The sequence below is a fragment of the Scyliorhinus canicula genome, chromosome 5 (genome assembly GCF_902713615.1).
Source record: "Scyliorhinus canicula chromosome 5, sScyCan1.1, whole genome shotgun sequence".
Taxonomy (NCBI): Eukaryota; Metazoa; Chordata; class Chondrichthyes; order Carcharhiniformes; family Scyliorhinidae; genus Scyliorhinus; species Scyliorhinus canicula.
Window position 1 is genome coordinate 149,589,061 of NC_052150.1, and position 25,855 is coordinate 149,614,915.

At 43.2% G+C, this 25,855-nt stretch overlaps 1 protein-coding gene across 2 annotated transcripts in view; it reads right to left on the reverse strand.

Moving 5' to 3' along the window:
- Nucleotides 1–15,256: 15,256 nt before the first annotated feature.
- Nucleotides 15,257–25,855, reverse strand: part of ankrd28b (ankyrin repeat domain 28b) — a 136,232-nt gene continuing 125,633 nt past the window's right edge. The window contains exons 25-26 of one of the 2 annotated variants that reach the window (XM_038797809.1): nucleotides 18,986–19,077; nucleotides 15,257–17,500 (exon numbers count right to left, since the gene is read on the reverse strand). In XM_038797809.1, coding sequence (XP_038653737.1) covers nucleotides 17,214–17,500; nucleotides 18,986–19,077 — 379 coding nt within the window. In that variant the 3' untranslated portion in view covers nucleotides 15,257–17,213. Of the gene's footprint in view, nucleotides 17,501–18,985; nucleotides 19,078–25,855 lie in introns of those variants that run through there. The other variant, XR_005460732.1, reaches the window with a different exon arrangement.

Consider the following 25,855-nt stretch of genomic DNA (forward strand, 5'->3'; position numbering starts at 1 on the left):
GACTCTGACTCAATACCAAGGGGTTTTATATTTCACAGGAAGTGCAGGGGCGTGCATAATGTAAGCTTTGACGAAGAGTTGGATTTCATAGTATGTCCATAAATAGTTATACCCGTGTTTTGCAATATTAATAAAGTGTAATAGCCAATGCTCAGTTGTGTGCTTAAACTTTCCTTCTATTAAGAATTCTTGAACTGTAATGACGAACTCTCTCTCTAACTATTTTAAGATCATCTGCCTCACTACTCTTATAAAGCAGAAATGTCCTCTTACTGTGAAGCTCAGGAAGAAAGGAGTTTATTATTTTATTTTTGGAAGAGGGGGAAAAGAAATTGCCTGCAATACTGCAATAAAATATTAGCATAAATATTACAAGATTTAACTCAAACATAATGGAGACAATTTTCCTGTCACATGCTCAGATCGTAAGGGCAGAGAATTCTGGCATTCAGTCTTACATCAGAAAATGAAATGAAAATTGCTTATTGTCACGAGTAGGCTTCAATGAAGTTACTGTGAAAAGCCCCTAGTCGCCACATTCCGGCGCCTGTCCGGGGAGGCTGGTACGGGAATTGAACCGTGCTGCTGGCCTGCTTGGTCTGCTTTAAAAGCCAGCGATTTAGCTGAGTGAGCTAAACCAGCCCCTATATGCTGTATCTATATACAGCCCCTATATCTTTTACATTGCTCTGGGATGTCTGAGTTCCTCTGAGGGGATGGGTTGTGAATAATCTCCAATTGGAAGATTGAATGTGACAAAAACCATCCTAAATATCCTAAAGCTAAGTCCATTTATTTTTCAGGTATTTGTTAGATGACTGGTGCTTTGGGGAGGGAGCAGTTGGAAGGTGCTGACCATGGCAACCATTTCTGCTGCTTCAGGTCTCTCAGGTGTTCAGCAGTGGCCTACTTTCTTCCCACTGCACAAGATCCTACTGAGTGATAGGCCTGATCAAGGGGTGTGACAAGACCATTCAAATGACCAGGTCTAGCAGATTTCTGTATTGTGAAATCTGGATAGGTACTGTGCCATTAAAAAACGTGTGCCGCATTGGGGAAAAAGATATGTCCAGAATATATGAGAGGTCCTGTCGATTTATGAAAATTTAAAATCAACCAGCATCAATTAGCCAAAAATATGAAGAAAACACAGGCCCAAGAAGATCTTTCTCAAATCTGGTGTGAAGCAGATAGGAGAGCCCATTTGTAGAACTGATCGAAGTAGTGATGTGGAGATGCCGGCGTTGGACTGGGGTGAACAAGGTAAGAAATCTTACAACACCAGGTTAAAGTCCAACATGTTTGTTTCAAACACTAGCTTTCGGAGCACTGCTCCTTCCTCAGGTGAATGAGGAAGGAGCAGTGCTCCGAAAGCTAGTGTTTGAAACAAACATGTTGGGCTTTAACCTGGTGCTGTAAGACTTCTTACTGTGATCGATGTAGAGCAGAGAAGAATAATTCACGTTTTAAAAAACTAACAAATGCCACAGTACATAACCATTTTCTCAGAAACTCCAAACCAAGATCCCATTCCTGATATTGACTTTGGGGCAGCACGGTTGCACAGTGGTTCGCACAGTTGCTTCACAGCTCCACGGTCCCAGGTTTGATTCCCGGCTTGGGTCACTGCCTGTGCGGAGTCTGCACGTTCTCCTCATGTCTGCATGGGTTTCCTCCGGGTACTCCGGTTTCCTCCCACAGTCCAAAGATGTGCAGGTTACGTGGATAGGCCATGCTAAATTGCCCTTAAGTGCCAAAAAGGTGGGGGGGGTTACTGAGTTATGAGATAGGATGGAGGCGTGGGCTTGGGTAGGGTGTTCTTTCCAAGGGCTGGTGCAGACTTGATAGGCCGAATGGCCTCCTTTTGCACTGTAAATTCTATGATAATAAGATTTCTATTTTCCTAGATTTGATCTGTCACATGTACCAAAGTACAGTGAAAAGTAGTTTTCTGCAGCCAAGGGAACGTACACAGTACGTACATAGTAGACAAAAAATTGACAAATGGTACATTTACAGTGATTGGTTACAGTGCGGAACAAGGGGCCAAACAAAGCAAATACATGAGCAAGAGCAGCATAGGGCATCGTAAATACTATTCTCACAGGGAACAGATCAGTCTGAGGGGGAGTCATTGAGGAGCCTTGTAGCTGTGGGGAAGAAGCTGTTCCTATGTTTGGATGTGCGAGTCTTCAGACTTCTGTACCTTCTGCCTGATGGAAGGGTCTGGAAGAAGGCAATGCCTGGGTGGGAGGGTCTCTGATAATGCTGTCTGCCTTCCTTCTTCCCGTGTCTTACCCCCACAACCCAAAGATGTGCAGGGGAGGTGATTGGTCACACTAAATTGCCCCTTAATTGGAAAGAAAATTATTATGCTTGACGTTTAAGATGTGGTTGTGCCAAAGGCTGCTCTGGTATAATGTCAGCAGCAGTGACTACACTTCAGAAACACTTTATTGGCAATAGAATACTTTAAGATACTCCAAGATTATGAAAACACACACTATAGATGCAAGCTCTTTCTTTCTGGCTATCATCTCTCCAAGTGTTGGAAAGAATCCATCAGCATCCACGTCATAACTTCTTAATCCAAAAATCCTCCAAGAGATCACCAACTGCTCAAGTCTGTCTTCATAACTATAATTCCATACTCCTTTAGATTTGTCATGTGTACTGAGCTACAGTGAAAAGTATTGTTCTGCGTACAGTCCAGGCAGATTGTACCAGACATGAAAAACAGAGGACATATGATAGATACACAATGTAAATAAATAGACACAGACCGGGTGAAGCATATGGAGTGTAGTGCTACACAACAGAGAAGATGTGTGGCAAGATCCTGCTTTCATTCCTATATAATTTGTGTTCCAGCTCTTATCCTGCATTTATATCATTCCTATATATAGATGCACAATGCTCCAACTGCATCCAAACTAATGTTTTATACAAGTTAGATGTTAACTCCTTAAATTTATCTTTTGTTTGTTTATTTAAGGGATGTGGATGTCGCTGAGACCAACATTTATTTACTTTTTAATATTTTTATTCAACTATTTCATTTTATACATAATTCAAAGACAAAACAATACCAATCAAAATAACATCCCCCCAATTCCACTTACTATCTCCGCAGACCCTTCCCCCCCCCCCCTCCAGGAACACCTAAACCGCCCCATCCCCTGACCCCCCCCCCTTTAGTAACTAACCGTGACCAACTCTTTGAAATACATGCTACCTTCGGTAAAACCATCAATTGCTCCCCTCATGGTATACTTGACTTTCTCGAAGTATAGGAATTCCATCAGGTCTCCCAGCCACACTGAGACATTGGGTAGAGGAGCTGACCTCCACCACATCAGCACTTGCCTTGAGTGCAATCAATGAGGCAAAAGCCAGGGCATCAGCCCCTGTGCCTGTCTGCAGCTTGGGTAAGTTTGACACCCCAAATATGGCCACCAAGGGACAGGGCTCCAGGACAATTTTCTGAATCGTCGACATGGTGCTAAAAGAAGGAGACCCAGAAACCCACAAGCCTGGGACATGACCAGAACATGTGCACATAATTGGCCAGGCCCCTGCACAGTGCTCGCACTTGTCCTCCACTCATGCAAAGAATCGACTCAACCTGGACCTAGTCAGGTGAGCCGTATATACCACTTTAAGTTGTATTAAGCCAAGCCTCGTACATGAGGATGTGGAGTTTACTCTCCACAAGGCCTAACTCCACACCTCACCATCCAACACCTGCCCCAACTCCTCCGTCATGTGGCCTTAACCCCCTCTTCCTCTGACATAATCCGTCCATTGATACCAGAAATGCTCCCTTCCTCCGACCCTGCGAGCAAAAGAACTCTCGCCATTAGTGAGGCTCACGTGCTCCGGGAAATGTCGGGAGGAGAGACCAACATTTATGCACATCTCTAATTTCCCTGAAGGTGGTGGTGAGCTGCCTTAATGAAGCGCTGCAGTCCATTTGGCGTAGGTGCACCCAAAGCACTGCCAGGAGGGAATTCCAGGAATTTGACCCAGCCACAGTGAATCATAGAATTTACAGTCGCAGGAGGCCATTCGGCCCATCGAGTCTCCACAAGCTCTTACCAAGAGCACCCTACTGAAGCCCACGTATCTACCCTAGCTCCGTAACCCAGTAACCCCCACTTAACATTTTTTGGACACTAAGGGGTGAAGTTAAAACTCACCACTATTCTTAGAATTCCCCGTATACCAAAAAAGGGTCGATATTCTAAATGGTGAACAGGAATTCTCACTCCCTGACTCCGGGGAATGCAGGCTTCGGTGGGTGCTATTCAGGTCAAACTATATTTTCAAGTTGTCCCCCGGTATAACCCATACCTTCACCGAAGCATTTTATCTACTTACCACTTAGTAGCATCGATGTCCTGGGTCCTGCATTGCTAAGTAAGTAACGTAGACTTTCAGGAATAAACCACTTTTTCAGGTTAAGTTATTTTATTATTATATTTTTTCTTTTAAAAGCTGCAAACACTTTCTTTACAGAAAGGTAAAACGATCTTGCTTCTGGATCCTTCCTGTTGGTTGAAGGGACCTTCAGGCCCACCTTGACAATCAATCTTCTTTAAAATCTGGTCTTCTTGAGATGTATTCGCTGGTGAACTCGGTTGCTGTGTCCTATCCTTCCCATGTACCGAGCTGTGAGAGCTGGCTCTGCTGGCTGTCCCCTTACTTCGGGTTTATATTCTCTTTCGAAGTGTTATTAAGTTTTAACGACTTTATTGTAAATGAGCTTGTTTCACTTTGATTGTTAAAAAGTATCTTTGATGTAAACAATTGGAAACAACTAATTATTCATTTTGGCCATAACGTCACCTCTCAGATCTGATTACAAAATGCTTTGGTTTCAATAGGTGTTACTTTTATTTCTGTGATTTCGAATCGTTTAATTTTCCAATTGTCCCCAGCTCATAACTTTGCCTTTGATTTTGACTTTAAATTATGTCTCTCGTAGACAGGTCGTCTCCAATTTGCTTTTAATTGACTTGATGTTCGTAGAATTTTACACTTAGAATTGACACCAAATTCGACTGAGCGTCATCCATCCTTTCCAGCTGTTTACTAAGAGAGTTTATTTCAATTAAGGTGTGAAACTTTGCTTTTAGCTGTATGCTAAAATTTAACTTTGTTATGACTTGAAAGACCTGCCTGTTTTAAACATTCGTCACTTAATTCAATTGACTCTCTCATCCATGCTTTTCCAGATGCTTCCTGAGATAGTTACTTTCAATGAAGGTGTGAGCCATTGTTTTAGCTTACCACATGAAACCTGTGTGTTTGATAAGCCTGCTTGTGAGAAAGAATCTGCATTTTATAATCCTGCTTTTTGCAGCTGCTATTAACCTTTTGTGGGATCTTTCCCTGTATCCTCTCAGACCAGATATTGCCAGACTTCCATGTTTCAAATGACACATTTGTCTGTATTTTCAATTACAGGGGCAATTTAGCATGGCCAATCCACTTAACCTGCACATCTTTGGACTGTGGAAACCAGAGCACCTGGAGAAAACCCATGCAGATTCCGCACAGTGACCCAGCTGGGAATCGAACCTGGGACCATGGAGCTGTGAAGCAACTGTGCGAACGACTATGTTACCGTGCTGCCCTAAGGAACAGCGATATATTTCAAGTCAAGATGGTGAGTGGTTTGAAGGAAACCGTTGAGGTGGTGGTGCTCCCATGTGTCTGCTGCTCATGTCCTTCTAGATGGTACTGGCTATGGGTTTTGAAGGTGCTGCCTCAGCAGCCTTGGCGAGTTCCTGCAATGCATCTTGCAGACAGTACACACAGCTGTTACTGTGCGTCAGTGGTGGATGGAATGAATGTTTATAGATGGGTTGCCAATCAAGTGTGCTGATGTGTCATGGATGGTGTGGAGCTTCTTGAGTGTTGTTCGAGCTGCACTCATCCAGGCAAGTGGGGAGTGCTCCATCACACTCCTGACTTGTGACTTGTAGATAGCACAGGCTTTGGGGAGTCAGGAGGTGAGTTACTTGCCGCAGGATTCCTAGCCTCCGACCTGCACTGTAGCCACGGTATTTATATGGCTAGCCAAATTCAGTTTCTGGTCAAAGGTAACGCCCAGGATATTGGAAGTGGGGAATTCAATAATAGTAATGCCATTGAATATCAAGGGGTGATGGCTAGATTTGCTCTTGTAAGTGATGGTCATTGCCTGGCACTTATGTGGCATGAATGTTACTTTCCACTTGTCAGCCCAAACCTGCATGGGGTCAGGTCTTGCTGCATTTGCCCATGGATTGCTTCAGTATCTGTTAACTCGCAAATGGTGCTGAATATTGTGCCGTCATCAGCGAACATCCCCATTTCTGACTTTACAGTGGTCAGATGATCCGATGCTATACCTTTAGATAAAAACACAAGATTTGATTTTGCCTTTCTTTCAGGCTCAGTTGTCAGCTGCTCTTACTATTTAAAATGCAGCTTTAATCCAAAATACAGTTTGGATTTTTCCACAATGGAAATCAGCCACCTGCCCACTGTGCCGGCCCTGACTAATTCTTCTGGATTATTTCATTTGATAAGGATCAACATTCAAATTGTTGTATAGGCGGTCTTGTGATACAATGGTGGCATATCCATCACTGGGCCAGAAGCTCCGGCTTAGAGTCAACGCAAGGGCTTGTTGGCCACAGGAGTATTCAACATGGTTCTACCGGCTGAAAATGAGCTGAGGAGACCTTCCACCAATTCTCCATCCCCCTCCTCCCCCAACTATTCCCCAAACGATAAAAAAAGTCTGGGTACAAAGATAACTTTTTAAAAGAGTACTACACAAGAGTTCACAATGTTGGAGGCGAACTATTAGCAAGGATTGAGGATTAACTAACTGAAAGGAAACAGAATTGGAATTTAAAAAATCATTGCCAGGTTGGCAAATTGTATTGATAGGAGTGCCACAGGGATCAGTGCTGGGGCCTCAACTATTTACAATCCAAATGATGAAGGGAGGGCTGTATTGTTGGCAAATTTACAAATTTCATTGGATGTGGGCATTGTGGACAGTGAAGACGCAAAGATCGCCAATGGCCCAACAATCTCCTCCCTCGCTTCCCATAGCAACCTTGGGTATATCCCGTCTTGCCCAGGGGACTTATCTATCCTGATGCTTTTTAAAATGTTCAGCACATTCTCTCTCTTAATATCAATCTGTTCCGAATCTATTAACCTGGTTCATGCTGTTCTCATGAGCAACAAGGCCCCTCTCTCTAGTGAAGACTGAAGCAAAATATTCATTTAGGGCCTCCCTGACCTCCTCAGACTCTGGGCACAAGTTCCCTCCACTATCCCGGATTGGCCCTACTCTCACTCTGATCATCCTTTTATTTCTCTCACGCAAGTGTAGAATGCCTTGGGGTTTTCCCTAATCCTTCCCACTAGGGCTTTATCATACCCCCTTCTAGCTCTCCTAAGTCCATTTTTGAGTTCCTTCCTGGCTATCTTGTAACCCTCCACAGCTGTGCCAGATCCTTGCTTCCTCAATCTTTCATAAGCTTCCTTCTTCCTCTCGATTAGAAGCTCAACTTCTCCCTTTATTTAAAATTTAGAGTACGCAATTGTTATTTTTTTCCCAATTAAGGGGCAATTTAGCATGGCCAATCCACTTACCCTGCACATTTTTGGGTTGTGGGGATGAAACCCACGCAGACACGGGGAGAATGTGCAAACCTCACATGGACAGTGACCCAGGGCCAGAATTCAAACCCGGGCCCTCAGCGCCGTAGGCAGCAATGCTTACCACTGTGCCACATGCCGCCCGAGAAGCTCCACTGCTCGTCATCCAAGGCTCCTTCACCTTGCCATTGTTTCCTTGTCTGAGTGGGACAAAACTATCCAGCACACAAAGTGCTCAGTTTAAGCTCCTCAGCTCCAGTCTAATAGCAGTATAATTTCCCCTTCCCCAATTAAATACCTTCCCATACTGTCTGTTCCTATTCCTCTCTAATGACTATGGTAAAGGTCAAGGAGTTGTGGTCACTGTCACCGAAACGCCCTCCCACCGAGACATCTGACACCTGGGCTGATTCGTTGGCAAGCTCCAAACCCAATATGGTCTCCCGCCTAGTCGGCCTATCTACATATTGAGTCAGGAATCCTTCCAGTACACACCTGATAAAATCTGCTCCATCCAAACCATTTGCACGAAGGAGGTTCCGGTCAATATTAGGGAAGCTGAAGTCACCCATGACAACTCGTTACTTCTGCACCGTTCCAAGATCTGCTGCCCAATCTGTTCCTCCATCTCTCTGCTGCTATTGGAGGGTCTATAGAAAACTCCCAATAAAGTGACTGCACCTTTGTTGTTCCTGACTTCCACCCATACTGACTCAGTAGACAAACCCTCCTCGACTACCTCCTTCTCAGCAGCTGTGATGCACTCTCTAATTAACAGTGCCACTCCCCCTCCTCTTTTGCTTCCCTCCCTATTCTTCTTAAAACATCTAAACCTCGGAACATCTGACAACCAATCCTGCCCCTGTGAAATCCATGTCTCCGTAATGGCTACAACATTGAAGTTCCAAATACTGATCCATTCTCTAAGTTCAGCTCCCTTATTCCTGACATTCCCTGCATTGAAACAGACACACTTTAACCAATGTGTGCAACTTTGCCATATCAACTGTCTATCATAGAACATAGAACAGTACAGCACAGAACAGGCCCTTCGGCCCTCGATGTTTTGCCGAGCAATGATCACCCTACTTAAACCCACGTAACCCGTATACCCGTAACCCAACAATCCCCCCATTAACCTTACACTACGGGCAATTTAGCATGGCCAATCCACCTAACCCGCACATCTTTGGACTGTGGGAGGAAACCGGAGCACCCGGAGGAAACCCACGCACACACAGGGAGGACGTGCAGACTCCACACAGACAGTGACCCAGCCGGGAATCGAACATGGGACCCTGGAGCTGTGAAGCATTGATGCCAACCACCATGCTACCGTGAGGCCCCAAATCCTACCCTTCCTCACAGTCTCGCTGCATACTGGTTTAGCTCACTGGGCTAAATCACTGGCTTTTAAAGCAGACCAAGCAGGCCAGCAGCACGGTTCAATTCCCGTACCAGCCTCCCCGGACAGGCGCCGGAATGTGGCGACTAGGGGCTTTTCACAGTAACTTCATTGAAGCCTACTCGTGACAATAAGCGATTTTCATTTCATTTCTGCCTGTTCCATAGCTACCCTATCCTCTGATCCGAAGCTCTGGCTCCCATCCCCCTACAGAACTAGTCTAAACCCTCCCAAAGAGCTCTAGCACACCTTCTGCCCAGGATATTGGTGCCCCTCCAGTATAGGTGCAACCCGTCCTTCACGTACAGGTCCATCCTTCCCCATAAGGTGTCCCAATGATCTACACATCTGAAGCCTTCCCTCCTGCACCAGCCCTGTAACCACACGTTCAGCTGCACTAGCACTCTGTTCCTTGCCTCACTTGCACGGGGCACCGGTATCAATCCTGAGATTACTGCTCTGCTCGTCCTGCTCTTTAACTTCCAATCTAACTCCCTAAAATTACTTTTTAAGATCCTCATTCCTTTCCTTAGCTATGTCATTGGTGTTTATGTGCACCACGACTTCTGGTTGCTCACCCTCCGTCTTAAGAATATGCACAGGTCTATTAGCCCAGACTTTCTGTCACCCAGAATTGTACCTCATGTGGGAATAGGTCATGTGCGGCCCACACCACCAGAGATGGGATGCCTGGGGCATGCTCAGGTGTTCTGTCAAATGATCATAAACTGGACCATTGGGTGGTGAGACCCTCTCCCGAGGCACCTTTGGCAGAAAATCAGAGAAAATGGCTAAAGAGCGCGAAGGGAGGGGGATAAAAACAGGCACCCAAGGCTCATCAGGAGCGAAGACTCCACGCAGATGAAATCAAGACGACTGACCAGAAAAGGAAGAAACAGCATGCGAGAACCATCTTCGCGACGATGGACCAGAGGGACTCAAGAATCAAACCCGCAGTTCAATCAAGCCATCTTTGCGGGTAGTATAACCAAATCTTGGGTGTTTCTCCTATTATATATTTTGGGCTAATTTACGCGTTAATTGTGGTTTAATAAAGATTGTTGAACTTATATTTGTGTTTGTTCTTTGTTCTCCTTGCTATTAAAAGACACTTGGTAAGTGAAGTAAGTGAGTAAGTGAACTGGTCGAAAGTATCTGAAGTGGACAGATACACCATTTGCCCTTGGGGGGGGGGGGGGGGGGGGCAGTTCAGAGTAAACCACATTGCTGTGGATCTGGAGTCACATGAAGACCAGACCAGGTAAGGGAGATTAAATGAGATTAATGAACCAGATGGATTTTTGTGACAATCAACAATGGTTTCATGGTCATCATTAGACTTTTAATTCCAGATTTTTATTCAATTCAAATTTCACCATCTGCCATGGTGGGATTTGAACTCAGTTCCCGAGGCCATTTCGTGGGTTTCTGGCTTACTGCTGGGCCACATTTTAATAAGGTGATCTTGTTGAAATAAAGAGTTGTGAGTGGATTGACAGGGTAGATGTTGAGATGATGTTTCCCCTCATTGGGACGTCTAGAACTCGGGGCAACAGTTTAAAAACAGGGGCCTCCAATGTAAGATGGAGGTTTAAATTTCTTCTTTAACGGGTCTTTGGAATTCTCTGCTGCTGGCAGCAGTGGAAGCTAGAACATTGAATATATTCAAGACTTAGACAGATTATTGATCTCAAGGGAATTGACAGTATGGGGACTTGCAGGGTATCGACTCAACCTGCTCAACCAGTCCTCATTAGCAAGACCTTCATCACCAGAATCAGCCTCATGAACCTTCTCTAACCTGCTGCTAATTCAAGCATCACTATTGAACTGTATAACCTTTAGCATTTTCATCCAATACACACGACAACATTTTCACTGGCTCAGCAAGGTTTTGCTTGGGTGATGCCTTCAGTCAATTGTCGGCAAACTAACTTTTTGTTGTGGCTTTAACCTTCTCAGCCACCTTGACTGACTGTTCATGCGGAGAGAAATTGTGCTTTACATCCCAGCCATCTTAATTACATTGCAATTTTATCACTTGCTCACAAGGTGGCAGCATTATCCAAGCATGCATAAATCATAAAATTTAAGCAAAGGATGCAGAGTAGAATAAACTGCTGTGTTATGGTCACAAATGAGAACATGTAGGTACAAAATATATGAAAGGTCATTTTATTTGTTTAGATTGGAGGGTTCTGCCAGGGCCACTCAGCTCCTGACCTCATTAGTCTTATCCAAAATAGACCTAAGAGCTGAAATCCAGCGGTGAGGAGAGTGTGCCTGCCCTTGATATCCAGGCAGCATTTGACGAGTATGACATCGAGGAGCCATACCAAAACCAGAGTCAATGGTTATCATGGGGAAAACTCTACTGGTTGGAGTCATGCTTACCACAAAGGATGATGATTATGGTCATTGGAGGCCAATTATCTCAGTCCCAGGATATTGCTTCAGGAGTTCCTCAGGGTAGTGTTCTAGCTCCACCTTCAGCTGCTTCATTAATGACATTCCCACTTGCATAAGGATAGAGATTGGAAAGCTCCATGATCATTGCAGTGTTCAGTAACATTCACATCCCTCAAGTACTGAAGCAGTCCATGTCCATTTACAGCAAGACTTGGACAACATTCAGGCTTCGGGGTTGATAATTGGCCAGTAATATTTGCACCACAAAAGTGCCAGACAATGGCCATTCCCAAAGAGGGAGCATCTGGTCATCTTTCCTTAACATTAAACGGCATTACCATGCTGAACCTCCCCTAACATTCTCATCCTTGGGGGGGGGGGGGGGGGGGGGGTTTATCATTGACTATAAACTTAACTTGGTCAGCACATGAACACTGTAGCAATAAGAGCAGATTAGAGGCTAGGAATTCTGCACCGAGTAACTTACCTACCCACTCCCCAAAGTCTGCCTACAAGGCACAAGTTTGGAGTGGGATGGAAGTGTCACTTGCCTGGATGATGAAACTCAAAACAATCCAGGACAAAGCATCCTACTTCATCGGCAACCCATTTAGTTATTTTTTTAATACATTTTTTTTACTGGGTTTTTGAACAAAGTATATTTACCATTATTTACACAGAATAAAATATATGTAGAAGAGAAGAGCACACATAAACAAAACAAATAACTGGTCGGGTATTATGCACTAGTTCAGCAACTCTGTACAATTGGCATTATTATTCTTACCACATAAGTAGGCATCTGTTTGTGTGGGGTGGGGGGGGAAACTGGGGAGGTACATATACATTTGGGTGCCGGAGAAACAATTACAGAGGGCAATATGCGAATGGATCTGGTGTTGGTGTTGTCACTTGCTTCTCCTGGACGGATTTCGCTGCCGTTGTCGTCTCGCATTCACCTCCGCTTCAGTTGTTCATCCCGCCTTTCGTCCAGATTTTCCTTGCTCTCTGTTCCTGCAGATGCCAAGTTTGTTATTGTTTCCCATGCCCTTCTTCTGGCTATCATTTCCCTGCCTCCATCCCACCTCTCTCGTTCCCCGCCTCCTTCCTCCTGCCCCCTCCCCTTCTCCTGTGGTTCACCTTCCTTTTATCTTAGGTTTAGCTGTCTCCTCCACCCCCACCCCCCCGGTCCGTCCCTCCCTCTTATGCCTTGGCTACTTTCCCCTGATTCTTGGCTACCTGGCTATTCTTCGGCTTGTTCGTTGGCCACGCCACAAACAGGTCCCGGAACAATTGGGTGAATGGCTCCCATGTTCTGTGGAAGCCGCCGTCTGACCCTCGGGTGGCGAATTTCATTTCCTCCATTTGGAGAGAATCCGAGAGGCCGGACAGCCAGTCTGCAGCTTTGGGTGTTGTTGCTGACCGCCAGCCGAACAGGATTCTACAGCGGACCATCAGGGAGGCGAAGGCAAGGGTGTCCGCCCTCCTCCCCAGGAATAGATCTGGATGGTCTGATACCCCAAAGACCGCCACTTTGGGGCATGGCTCCACCCTCATCCCCACAACTTTAGACATTGCCTCGAAGAAGGCTGTCCAGTACCCAGCAAGTCTGAGGCAAGACCAGAACATGTGGGCGTGGTTGGCCGGGACTCCTTGGCACCGTTCACATATCTCCTCCATCTCCGGGAAGAACCTACTCATGAGTTCTTGTTAAGTGGGCTCTATGTACCACTTTATGTCGCATCAGGCTGAGCTTTGAGCACGTGGAGGTGGAGTTGACCCTATGCAGTGCTTTACTCCAGACTCCCCACCCTATTCCCCAGGTCTTCCTCCCATTTCTTTCTTGTTGCGTCCAGTATGGTGTCGGCCTTTTCTACCAGTCGGTCATACATGTCGCTACAATTCCCTTTATCTAGGATGCTTGCGTCCAGTAACTCTTCCAGTAATGTCTGTTGTTACGTCCTTGTTTCCTTTCGTAGGATGTTTGGCAACCCATTTATCACCTTAAACGTTCACTCCCTCCACCATCAGCAACAAGTGGCAGCAGTGTGTACCATCTACAAGATATGCTGTAACAACTCACCAAGGCTCCTTCGACAGTACCTTCCAAATCCATGACCTACATCCCCTAGGACAAGGGCAGCAGATGCATAGGAACACTGCGCCCTGCAAGTTTCCCTGCGAGCCACAGACATTCCTAACCATTCCTTCACTTCGCTGGGCCAAACTCCTGGAACTTCCTCCCTAACAGCACTGCGGGTGTACCTACAACAATATGAATTGCAGCGGTTTATGAAGGTAGCTCATCACCACCTTCTGAAGGGCGATTTGGAATGAGCAACAAATGCTGACCTTGCCAGGGACGTGCGTATCCCATAAAAGATTAAAAAATAATCAACTGCTGTGTGCCATAGCTTTTAAAAAAAACATTGTGGATATTAATGGTCTGTTTTTGAGTCTTTTGCCAATGATGTTCTGGTCTATGCTGTTCTCACACTGTTTATATATTTAGCCCTCTCCCAGAATGCTCATTAGTGTGTTAAAGATTCCGTCAAACTACATGTCACTCTCTCTCAGGACACAAAATATCCCACGGCACTCTCCTGGCACCCTGACCAAGATTTATCCATCAACCAGCACCGTCAACAAAAGATTATCTGGTCACTTACCTCTGCTCTTTATCCATCCTTGCTGTATGTCAGAACGTGCCATATAAATTCAACTCCTCTCTTTTAAGTGTACTTACAATATTTCAAGGGAACCAAGTGGCTCAAAGTGCTTCCAAAACAAAAAATAAAAGAACATTAGTCTCTGAAGACTTAGCAGAGATTACCAAAGGGTTGGAGAGATTCATTTTGCAGAGCTTATGGAGGTTGGACTGAGATATTACAAAATGGGGAAAGCAGGAAGTCTTTGGAAAAGAATGTCAGTGTGCAGAGGCATGATGGTGGAACATTCTAGGAGCATTGCTGGAGCTGAGAAAGGGCTGCTGCTGAATAGACCAGCATCAAACCGACTGTGTTGATGGTTAGGAATGTGGGACCATAAAATGTTGTAGAATAAGTCAATGCAATTATTTGCAAATGGGAGAGCTGGTGGCGCAGTATATCACTTGATTAGTAATCTACAGATCCAGGGTAATGCTCTGGGAACCTGGGTTCAAATTCCACCAGGGCAGATGGTGAAATCTGAATTTGATAAAAGAAATCTGGAATTAAAAATCATTGTTGATGGTCATAAAAACCCACCTAGTTCACCAATATCCTTTAAGGAAGGAAATCTGCCATCCTTACCTGGTCTGGGCTGCATGCGGTTCCAGACCCACAGAAATGTCCTCTGAACAAGGGCAATTAGGGTAATACAGACAATAATACAGACAGAGCCAGCCAGCCATGCCCACATTCCATCAACAAATTTTAAAAACATCAGTATTTTGAAATAAATGCACTGAAAGCTAATGGAACCGAGGTCTGTGGCTCTATCGAAGAAAGAAAACATTATTATACGCAGCAGATTTCTGGATGAATTAGATTTTAGGTATTGATGAGAAAGGGGTTACAATATAAATAGCTGCACAATATTGAGATAAAGAACCTCCTATCTCATCCATGGCAATTGCAGAAAGATGCTGGGCAGTGAAACTACAGATAAAGAGTCAAATGTGGTGCTGGAGGTTAAAGCTGGGTGCTGCCAGCTTATGTATCGAAGCACAGAGGATTTAAATCTAGCTAATTTCTAACTACTATCATAAAATACACATGATACAACACTTAGTTACATACAACTCACATTTGTGTTTTATTATCCATAAAATATACAATAATCTCAGCAATGTATTTAAAGAATGCAGGTCGGTAACCAAGCAGTCACAATTTCTATATACATGCTATAATCTTAACCTCTTCAAAAGAAAATAAAACAAATCAGAAGTACATTAAAACAGCACAGATTTTGTCCCATTTCACACTTCAACATTTTGAGAAATCAGTTTGCACTTTAAAGGATTCCAGTTATTAAAATGTCATGGTTTGATGGAACTGTTCTTTTTAGGGCTTTTACCCAAGACTGCTGAGAAGTCACACCAACTAAAAAAAAGTGGCAAAATAGGTAAAAGTTATACAGTAGTTGACATTATACAACTAAGTAAAGGAACTGCTGAATGAAATGCAACAATAAACTTTTAAGAATGTAGTGATTTAAAAGGATTAAACTGAATCAAATTCAGCCATTTATTGTGCTCTCCAGGCCTGCTGTTTGGAATCAAATGAACTAAATACATTTCAGGAGCACAATTTTAATAAAACTAATTTGTACCAAGTAGTGTTTTAAAAGAAAAACAATTGATATCTATCCATTAGGGCAGGTAACACAAAAGCCTTTTCTGGCATTACAGAACCAAATGCAGTGCTAACATGCTTCAGTTGTGAAAAACAGAATTAAAATACTGCCTGATACAACTGAAAATGTATGCCTGTCATGACATTCCAGATGATTTCTTCCCCAATCTCTGCCAAACCTGTTCGAATCGATTGTGGAAACAATTAAGCAACAGGTTGCCATATTTGGCTATGCCAAATGGGGCGCTGAAAAGAAAATTCTTAACAGGGAAATAGGTCTCACCGACTAAAAACTTCATACGTCTCCCTCCTTGAATGTACATCCATAAGAATGAAACAGACAACAATGAAGGCACTGAAGAAATCGGAACCAAGCATACAATTGTACAAATGTGACTTAAATAACTGTGAAACAGTTAACCATCTAAAAGATGAAAGTCAATTAAAAATGAAAATCCACTACGATGCAAATTCCAGGCAATCTTGCTTTCCGAGACTTGTGCCATCGTTGGTTTCCACATCTAAAAATCTATTTTAAAATACCAGCTATATCATAAAATACACTGGTAAAACTAAGGGTTGAAAAAACTGCAAAAAGAATGAGTAGTTCTCCACAATAACTTGGTAGATTTTAATTATCCATCACCCTGACTTCACCATGTTCATTGGTCTTGAGCCAAACTAAGGGGCATCTGTGTTGGTTCAAAAATAGGTTCCAGTTTTCTCTTCCCTTTCCCCCCCATCCTACCACAATGCCGTTACCATATCCGTGCAAAACTAGTAAGACCTAGAGTTGATCAACAGATGTACATCAAAATCTGAACGGTTTTACTTTAATACTGTTAAAGCAAAGTTTTAAAAGTTGCAGCTTGAGAGATCGTTAATTACAGCTCTCTAAATATTTGTTGTTTCACTTTTACGTAAGATTTTTAAAAAAAATCAATTTGTTTGGTCCCTTTGGCAAATCATCATGCAAGTGAATGATGTGATATACACCAATCATTTTACACATTTTCTTCATTAGATTCAGTAATGCCTCAGAGTTAGGAAGTTTTGATCAGCTGTCCCCCTTAATTCTAGGTATCCCACCCAGCATTGTAAAGGTCTTCTCATTCAAACCATTAACCAGTGTATGTGGTTAAAATGGATCCTGGCACTGGAAATAAAGAGCATTAAAATAACATAACATTGGCATCCATTGACTTTGTCTGTAGTTTCTTGTTCCATAGACCTGCATTCTTGTGTCTTCTTTTTTGATAAATTCAACTTTAAACCTATAATGTATTTGCTCCACTTGGCTGAGTGAGTTCAGAAGGCGCTCATTTTTTAAAAAAAACCATCAACCTGTGGGCATGCTCCAAAGGCTTTCATCATGAAAGTTCAAGTCAGTGTATTCAGTAGGTCTCTGAATCTGAATCATTTAGTTCATCATCTTCAGTATAAGGGTAAACATCTTCCCTGCCTATACTGTTCAAACTGCAGAAAGAGCTATGATCACTTCTCATTATCGGTAGAGAGTCAAAGGACACAGTCTTTGAAGGATTACTGTAGTGATTAATGGCATTAAAACTGAGAGTGGGCAAAGTGCTGCTGGATGAAACAGGCATCATGGTGGCCAGAATAAGGGCTAAACAGTCTGCCACATCTTTATTTGGAGCACAAGCCAATGCAGGCGTGTAACCTAAAACAGCAAGTTTTAAAAATTACATTAATCATAGATTACTCCACACCTTTACCAACAGTAGTAACAATACAATTACTGGTGAGTTATGTACAATTATTTTAATTTAAAAAGTTAGTATGTGCAAAGTGCACTTGAAATTTTATTGTATTTCATATAGCTACAAGATAGAACTGTGATGAAAATATTAAAAACAAGACTGCAACATTGGCCAGGACCATTGTAACAATTTGCAATCGACACAAAGGGAAAAAGGAGATAAATAAACTTAGTACGTAGATGAGAGGTACAGCATCAGTGCTGAGCAGCTGTACCAGTGAGGCAGACTATTTAAATCTGCACGTAAGATAGACCAGGCACCTTGCTTCACAAATCCTGGAACATTTGTTGGTTGAAGCCTTGTTTTCGCATATAGAGGAAATAACTTGTTTCAAGAGTAAAATGTTTCCTCTTAAAGAGTTATACCTGAATATCATTGTAGGTATATTGCTGGCACTGTCAATATAATACCAGTTTAAGATGCCTTAAAGTAATAGGCACAGCTATAGGTTCAGTGTCATCCACTCAGGGTCAAGAAAATTCCTGAATTAAATGTGAGGGGAACAAACAGGCAGACAAGATCTATAATTTATCTTGGTGGTAGCACTCTCGTGCGAGTCAAAAAGTTGTAGTTTTAAGTCCCACCCCAGAGGCCTGACAACACACAACCTAGGCTGACACTTCAGTGTAGAACTGAAGGAACAGGAGGAATGCAATTTCGGGGCAGCAGGGTAGCATGGTGGTTAGCATAAATGCTTCACAGCTCCAGGGTCCCAGGTTCGATTCCCGGCTGGGTCACTGTCTGTGTGGAGTCTGCACGTCCTCCCCCTGTGTGCGTGGGTTTCCTCCAGGTGCTCCGGTTTCCTCCCACAGTCCAAAGATGTGCGGGTTAGGTGGATTGGCCATGCTAAATTGCCCGTAGTGTCCTAATAAAAGTAAGGTTAAGGGGGGGGTTGTTGGGTTACGGGTATACGGGTTACGTGGGTTTGAGTAGGGTGATCATGGCTCGGCACAACATTGAGGGCCGAAGGGCCTGTTCTGTGCTGTACTGTTCTATGTTCTATGTTCTATATAGCGTTGGCCAGTTTTGAAGAATGGCTTGAAACTGAGGAAAAGCGTCAGAGGCCATTAACAGGCAACAAAGAAATGTACACACAACTGTAATAAAATTCACAGAAGCAATGTGGAATAAATGAGACTTAATGGGTACAAGCACTTAGCAGTAAATAACAAAAAAGTAAACAGCTGTTTAAATAATTGTAAATGCTGGTCTTTGCAAAAAAAAATAAAAGTAACTAAGTACACAATTATTAATACCCTAGAAATTACTGCAACTCCCAGTCATTGACATGAAGTGGTTAGTTTCCAAAGCTCATCACACTTGGACAGCATGTATTTCCATTTTATTTCATAAATTAGATGAATTGAAAGTAAACACAAACTTACCATTCTCATCTACAGCAAGTACACTAGCTCCTTTGCTCAGAAGCTCTTGCACAACTACAGTTAGCCCATTACGTGCAGCAACATGCAGTGGTCTGTGGGAACAGAAAACTACAAGTTCTATCGTGAGTCATTACAACAACCATTTATATTTAAATAGTACCGTTAATGTAGAAAAATTCCCCAAAGCACTTCAGAGAGATAGACTGGGATGAAACAAATTCCCTTTGAATCTTCTGACCCTAACTCTATGTTCTCTGAATCAAGGGAAATAAGGCCCACCTATCAACTGTATCTAGCCCTCAATTTTATAACTTCAATTTGGTCTCTGCTCAGTGTCCTGTGTTCCACTGAAAAACAATTCTAGCCTATCCAATCTTTAATCACAGAGAATTCTTCAGTTCAGGCCACAGCTGTGACCTAACTAGTTCCAACATAACCTCCCTGCTCTTACATACTATACCTTAGCTAATAATGGTAAGCAGCCCATATGTGCCTTCACCTAGTTGCTCAGTCACCTTCAGAGATCTGTATATATGCACTCCTAGGTCCAGCTGTCCTATATATCTCACAGTATCCTACCATTTATTGAGTATTCCTTTGCCATGGTAACTTTCTTCTCACATTTCTCTGCCCACCTCACTAGTTCATTAATATCTTCCTGCAGTTGACAGCTTTCTTCATCATCAACCACACTGGTAACTTTTGCATAACCTGCAAACTTCTTAATCATACTTCCCATGCTCAAGCCTAATTCATTGATAAATACCTCAAAAAGCAAAGGACTCAGTGTTGAGACCTGCAGGACCCACTGAAAACAGCATTCCAGTCACAAAAACATCCAACAATTAACCGTTGCTTCTTGTTAGTTCATTGTTTTGGCTCCATTTACCACTTTGTCTTGGACTCCATGGGATTTCACTTTTCTGACCAGTCTACCAGGTTGAGACCTTATCAGAAGCTTGGCTAAAATTCATGTTGACTACATAAAACATGTTCAATGACCCTTCTTGTTGCTTCCTCAAAAAAATTAGACATGCCTTGCCCTTAGCAGAAAGGAAAGGAAAATAATGCAATGCTGGAAATCTAAAACGAAAACTAAAAGATGCTGGAATTATCCAGCAAGTCATTGACCTGAAACGTTGGGTTGGATTTAATTGGCCTGATGGAGGTCTCGCCCAATGGTTGGAGAATCAGCGGGGAACCTCCGGCAGTTCCATGAGGGAGAGCCAAAAGTATTCAGACACTTTGGTAGCCACCCTCGGGCCTTCCTTGAGATTCAGGACTTCAGTATTGGATGCTTCATCTGCCAAGGACTGCCGGCCAGAATGCCTGGTAATGAGGGAACAAGGTTCTCTCTTTTCCTCTGCATTCTGCAACCAGAGCAATTTCTATCAATGGATAAACACAACTTACAAAGTATTGAAAAACATGATGATTAAAACTGAGCTTCCTTGAGCTTCCATTCTGTTAGCAGCCTTTCCATCCATCTTTGCTATTTATTTGTCTAGCTGAGATCAGATTATATACTGAAGGGTTTAATGTTTGAAAATCAGATGTATCTGAAGCCAACGTGAAGTAGATATTTTAGAACATAGCTAAAGAGCTGGTTTAGCGCAGTGGGCTAGACAGTTGGTTTGTGATGCAGAACAATGCCAGCAGCGCGGGTTCAATTCCCATACCAGCTTGCCCGAACAGGCGCAGGAATGTGGTGCCGGGGGGCTTTTCACAGTAACTTCATACTTGTGACAATAAAAGATTATTATTATCTCCACTGATCGGGTCTAAATGCGGAAGATAAACCCAAAACAAAAGCAAAATACTGCAGATATGGAAAGTTGAAATAAAAATAGAAAATGCTGGAAACACTCAGCAGCTCAGGTACATTCTGAACCAAAACCTATAAGCTAAGTTGAGTGAATTCCACCAATAACTTATATTTATATAGCAGCTTTAACAATGAAATATCTCAAGGTGCTTCTCAGGGGCATCACAAAACAAAATATGACCACATTAGGAGATATTCAGTTAGATGACCAAAAGCTTGGTCAAAGAGGTAAGTTTTGATGATTTGGAGTTGGGGACTAAGTGTAATGTGTCAAAGTTCGCAGATGACACTAATACGAGTGGTAAAGTATTTAGAGAACACTGAAAGTCTGCAGAGGGATATAGTTTAAGCGAGTGGGCAAGGGTCTGGCAGATGGAGTACAATAGTGGTAATGTGAGGTCATCCATTTTTGTAGGAACAACAGCAAAATGGACTATTATTTAAATGGCAAAAAATTGCAACATGCTGCTGTGCAGAGGGACCTGGGTGTCCTTGTGCATGAATCGCAAAAAATTGGCTTGCAGGTTCAGCAGGTAATTAAGGCGGCAAATGGAATTTTGTCCTTCATTGTTAGAGGGATGGAATTTAAAAATAGGGAGGTTATGTTGCAGCTGTATAGGGTGTGGATGAGGTCACACCTGGAGTACAGTGCACAGTTTTGGTCTCCTTACTTGAGAAAGGATTTACTGGTACTGGAGGGTTCAGAGGAGATTCACAAGGTTGATTCCGGAGTTGAGAGGATTGGCTTATGAGGAGAGACTGGGACTAAACTCACTGGAATTTAGAAGAATGAGGGGGAATCTTATAGAAACATATAAAATTTTGAAGAGAATAAGATCAGCCAAGCTCTTATCGAATGGCGGAGCAGGCTTGAGGGGCCAGATGGCCTATTCCTGCTCCTAGTTCTTATGTTCTTAAGCTCTTAATAGAGAAGCAGGAAGGCTGTTTCCACTGGCGGGTCAAACTAGAACTAGGGGGTGTGGCGACAAAATAAGGGGGAGCAGATTTAGTACTGAGTTGAGGAGGAACTTCTTCACCCAAAGGTTTGTAAATCTGGAAAATACCCTGCCCAGTGAAGCAGTTGAGGTTACCTCGTTGAATGTTTTTAAGTTAAAGGTAGATAGATTTTTGAACAGTAAAGGAATCAAGGGTTATGGTGAGCAGGCGGCTAAGTGGAGCTGAGTCCACAAAACGATCAGCCATGAACTTATTGAATCTAGAAGGCCTTCTCTTGCTGCTAGTTTTTATGTTCTTTACGGAGAGCCTTAAACAAGGAAAATGTTTTCAGGGCAGAGGAGCTTTAGGGAGGAAATTCCAGATCTTGGGGCCCAGACAATTGAAGACAGGCCATCAGTTATGATTGGGAAAGCACAAGAGGCCAGAATTAGAGGAACGTAGATATCTCAGAGGTTGGTGAGGGTGGAGGAGATTGCAGGGATATGGAGGAACATGGCTTTGGAAGGGTCCAACAATAATGATGGCCCTGGCTGATTTCCTCCCTCTTTCTCTCTGACCCCGGGGTCACTGGACAGTGATCAGGAGCAGGAACCCTAGCTCATCTCCTCCCTCACTCTAACCCAGGGACCACTGGATAGTGATCAGGAACAGGGATTCTACTTTGTTTCCATCTTGTTATTGGTATATGCATGGCCTCACCAGACAAGTGCCCAGATTGGCAAAATGACACACTATCACGATCACCTAACATTCCAGTTCTCCTCCATAGTGAAACACACAGCAGCCGAGACTGATCCTTCAGCCAGGCATTAGATAGGACTGTGGGTCCTGAGACATCAGGTATAACCATATTCTACTAATTCGAGAGCTACCTGTAACTCAGCTGGGATATTATCTGCACCCAAATCTCATTTTTAGTCCTGTACCTGTACTTGGAAATACTGGTCATGAATGGCTGTACCCTGTAAATCACAGCAACCCATGTGCAGTTACAGACAATGCATGCACAGTGTGCATTGGTGGAAGCTTGTTTTTCTATCTTCTAAATACCAATATTATTTCAGATGAAGTACAGTACAGGTACTGTGGATGGGTGAAGATTTGAGGCCGCAATAGGAGATCCTGTGTACAAGATCATTTGTGAAAAAAGTCATTGCGAATGGGGGGATGTCACTGAATTTAATTGAAAGAGGTTTCTGCTCATGCAGGGCAATTGGGATTGGACAATAAATGCTGGTTCCACAGCAAAGCCCACATCCCTTGAATGAATTAAAAGAAAATCACAACAGCGGAGGACTGAGAGAGGTGGTGGCATCTGGGAGTTTGTGAAAAGCACGGTCATCCCAGAAAACTACGTCTGCAGTACATATTTGCATCTGGAGGAACGTCACCTCAAGAGTTGTCAAACTGCAGTCCAAGATGTAGACATTATGGGGCATCAGGGAGGGGCAAGTGTTACCTGGATACTTTGATTCAGAAGACAGACATGCCCCAGGTCAGGAATTGGGACAGATCTTTTTAGTGATCGGGGACAAGAGGGTGTGGCTTGAAGTCAGGGAAGATAGAATCTAACCAGCAAGAGAAAATCTAACCAACACCCCCTAACATTCAATGGCAGCACCATCACAGAATCCCCCACTCTCAACATCCATTGACCAGAAACTGAACTGAATTAGCCATGTAAATACTGTGGCTACAAGAGCAGGTCAGAGGCTAGGAATCCTCGAGCGTGTAACTCACTTCCTGACTCTCCAAAGCCTGTATCCACCAGCCACAAGGCACAAGTCAGGACTGTGCTAGAATACTCTCCACTTGCCTGGATAAATGCAGTTGAAAATGAAAATCGCTTATTGTCACGAGTAGGCTTCAAATGAAGTTACTGTGAAAAGCCCCTAGTCGCCACATTCCGGCGCCTGTTCGGGGAGGCTGTTACGGGAATCGAACCGTGCTGCTGGCTTGCCTTGGTCTGCTTTCAAAGCCAGCGATTAGCCCTGTGAGCTAAACAGCCCCTAACAGCACTTTGAAACAGTTCCAACAGCACTCAAAGTTCAACACAATCAAGCCTGCTTGATTGGCACTGCCCCTTCCACAAACATTCACTCCCACCAGCACTGGCGAATATTACCAACATTCTGCACCATTTACAAGATGAACTACAGGAATTCCCCAAAGTTCTTTGGGCAGCACCTTCCAAACCCACAACCTCTACCATCTCAAAAGACAAGGGCAGCAGACACATTGGAACACCACCACTTGGAAGTTCCCCTTCCACTCACCATCCTGACTTGGAAATCTATCCGGGTTCCTTCACTGTCGCTGGGTCAAAATCCTGAAACATCCCCCCCTAAAAGCATTGTGGGTTTACCTTCAGACAGGGACTGCAGTGGTTCAAGATGGCAGCTCACCACCACCTTCTCAAGGGCAATTAGAGATGGGCAATAAATGCTGGCCTAGCCAGCAGTGCCCACATCCCGTAAATTAATTTTTAAAAAAGGTATGGAGCTGGCAGGTGCATTGCCAGGCGAGCCATGGTTTTTGCCATTATCCAAAAAGGTATATGGTTCTTATTACCTGTGCGGATCAAGACAGAATCTGCAGGGTGGATGCACATATTATCCATGGCACTAGAAACCATTCAAGTGGGGGAGTGAGAAGAAACATGGTAATGGTAGGTGACAGTATAGTCATGGGGATAGATACCATACACTTCGATCACAAAAGGGGGTGTTCTGAAGGTCATATTGCCTGTCTAATGTCTGTCCATTATGGTCTTTGCTGACAAGTCCTGGGACTTGATGCACATCAGCGTAAGCTCTTAAAGGAAGTGGCTCATGAGATAGTTGAAGCACTTGTTTTAGTTTTCCAAATTTCTCTAGATTTGGGGAGTATCCCATTACATTGGAATATAGCAAATTTGACTCCTTTATTCAAAAAGTGAAAGAAGACAGGAAGCAGTAAACTACAAGCCATTTAACTTAACATCTGTCATAGAGAATATGTTAGAAGTTATTATTAAAAATGTTATGGCAGGGCACTTAGATAAATTCAAGGTAATCAAGCAGAGTTAACGTGGTTTTGTGAAAGGGAAATTATGTTTCACCAATTTTTTTGGAGTTCTTTGAAGTAATAAGGTGTACTGTGGATAAAGGGGAACTAGTGAATGTACTGTATTTAGATTTTCAGAAGGTATTTGTCAAGATACCATATCAAAAGTTGTTGTGGAAAAGAAAAGGTCATTGTGTAGGGTTTAACATATTTGCATGGGTAGAAGATTGGCTAGCTAACAGGAAACAGAGCAGGTATAAATGGGTCTTTCTCTGATTGGAAATTTGTGACAATAGAGCCCCACAGGGGTCAGTGCTGGGGCCTCAACTTTTTACCATTCATATAAATGACTTGGATGAAGGAGTCAAAGATATGGTTGCTAAATTTGAAGATGACACAAAGAGCGGTAATAAAGTAAATTTTTGAAGAGGGCGCAAGGAGTCTTTAATGGGTTAGATAGGTTGAGTGAGTAGGCAAAGATCTGGAAAATGGGGTATAATGTGGGAAAATGTGAAATTGTCCACTTTAGCAAGAAGAATAAAAGAGAAACATATTGTCTAAATGGTGAGAGATTACAGAGCTCTTGGATGCAGAGGGATCTAGGAATACTTGTGCATGAATCACAAAAGGTTAGTATACACGTACAGCAAGTAATTAGGAAAGCTAATTAGAATGTGTAATTTATTGGGAGGAGAATGGAATGCAAAAGTAGAGATGTTATGCTTCAGTCATACAGGGCATTTGGTGTAACCACATCTGGAGTATAGTGTACAATACTGGTCTCTTTATTTAAAGGAAGGATGTAAATGCATTGGAAGAAGTTCAGAGAAGATTTACTAGATTAATAGCTGGATTGGGAGGGTTATCTTACGAGGAAAGATTGGACAGGCTAAGCTTGTATCCGCTGGAATTTAGAAGAGTAAGAGGCGACTTGGCAAGGTTGATGTGAAAAGGATATTTCCTCTTGTGCGTGAACCTAGAACTCGGAGGCACTGTTCAAAAATAATGGGCTGCCCTTTAAGACAGAGATGAGGAGGACTTTC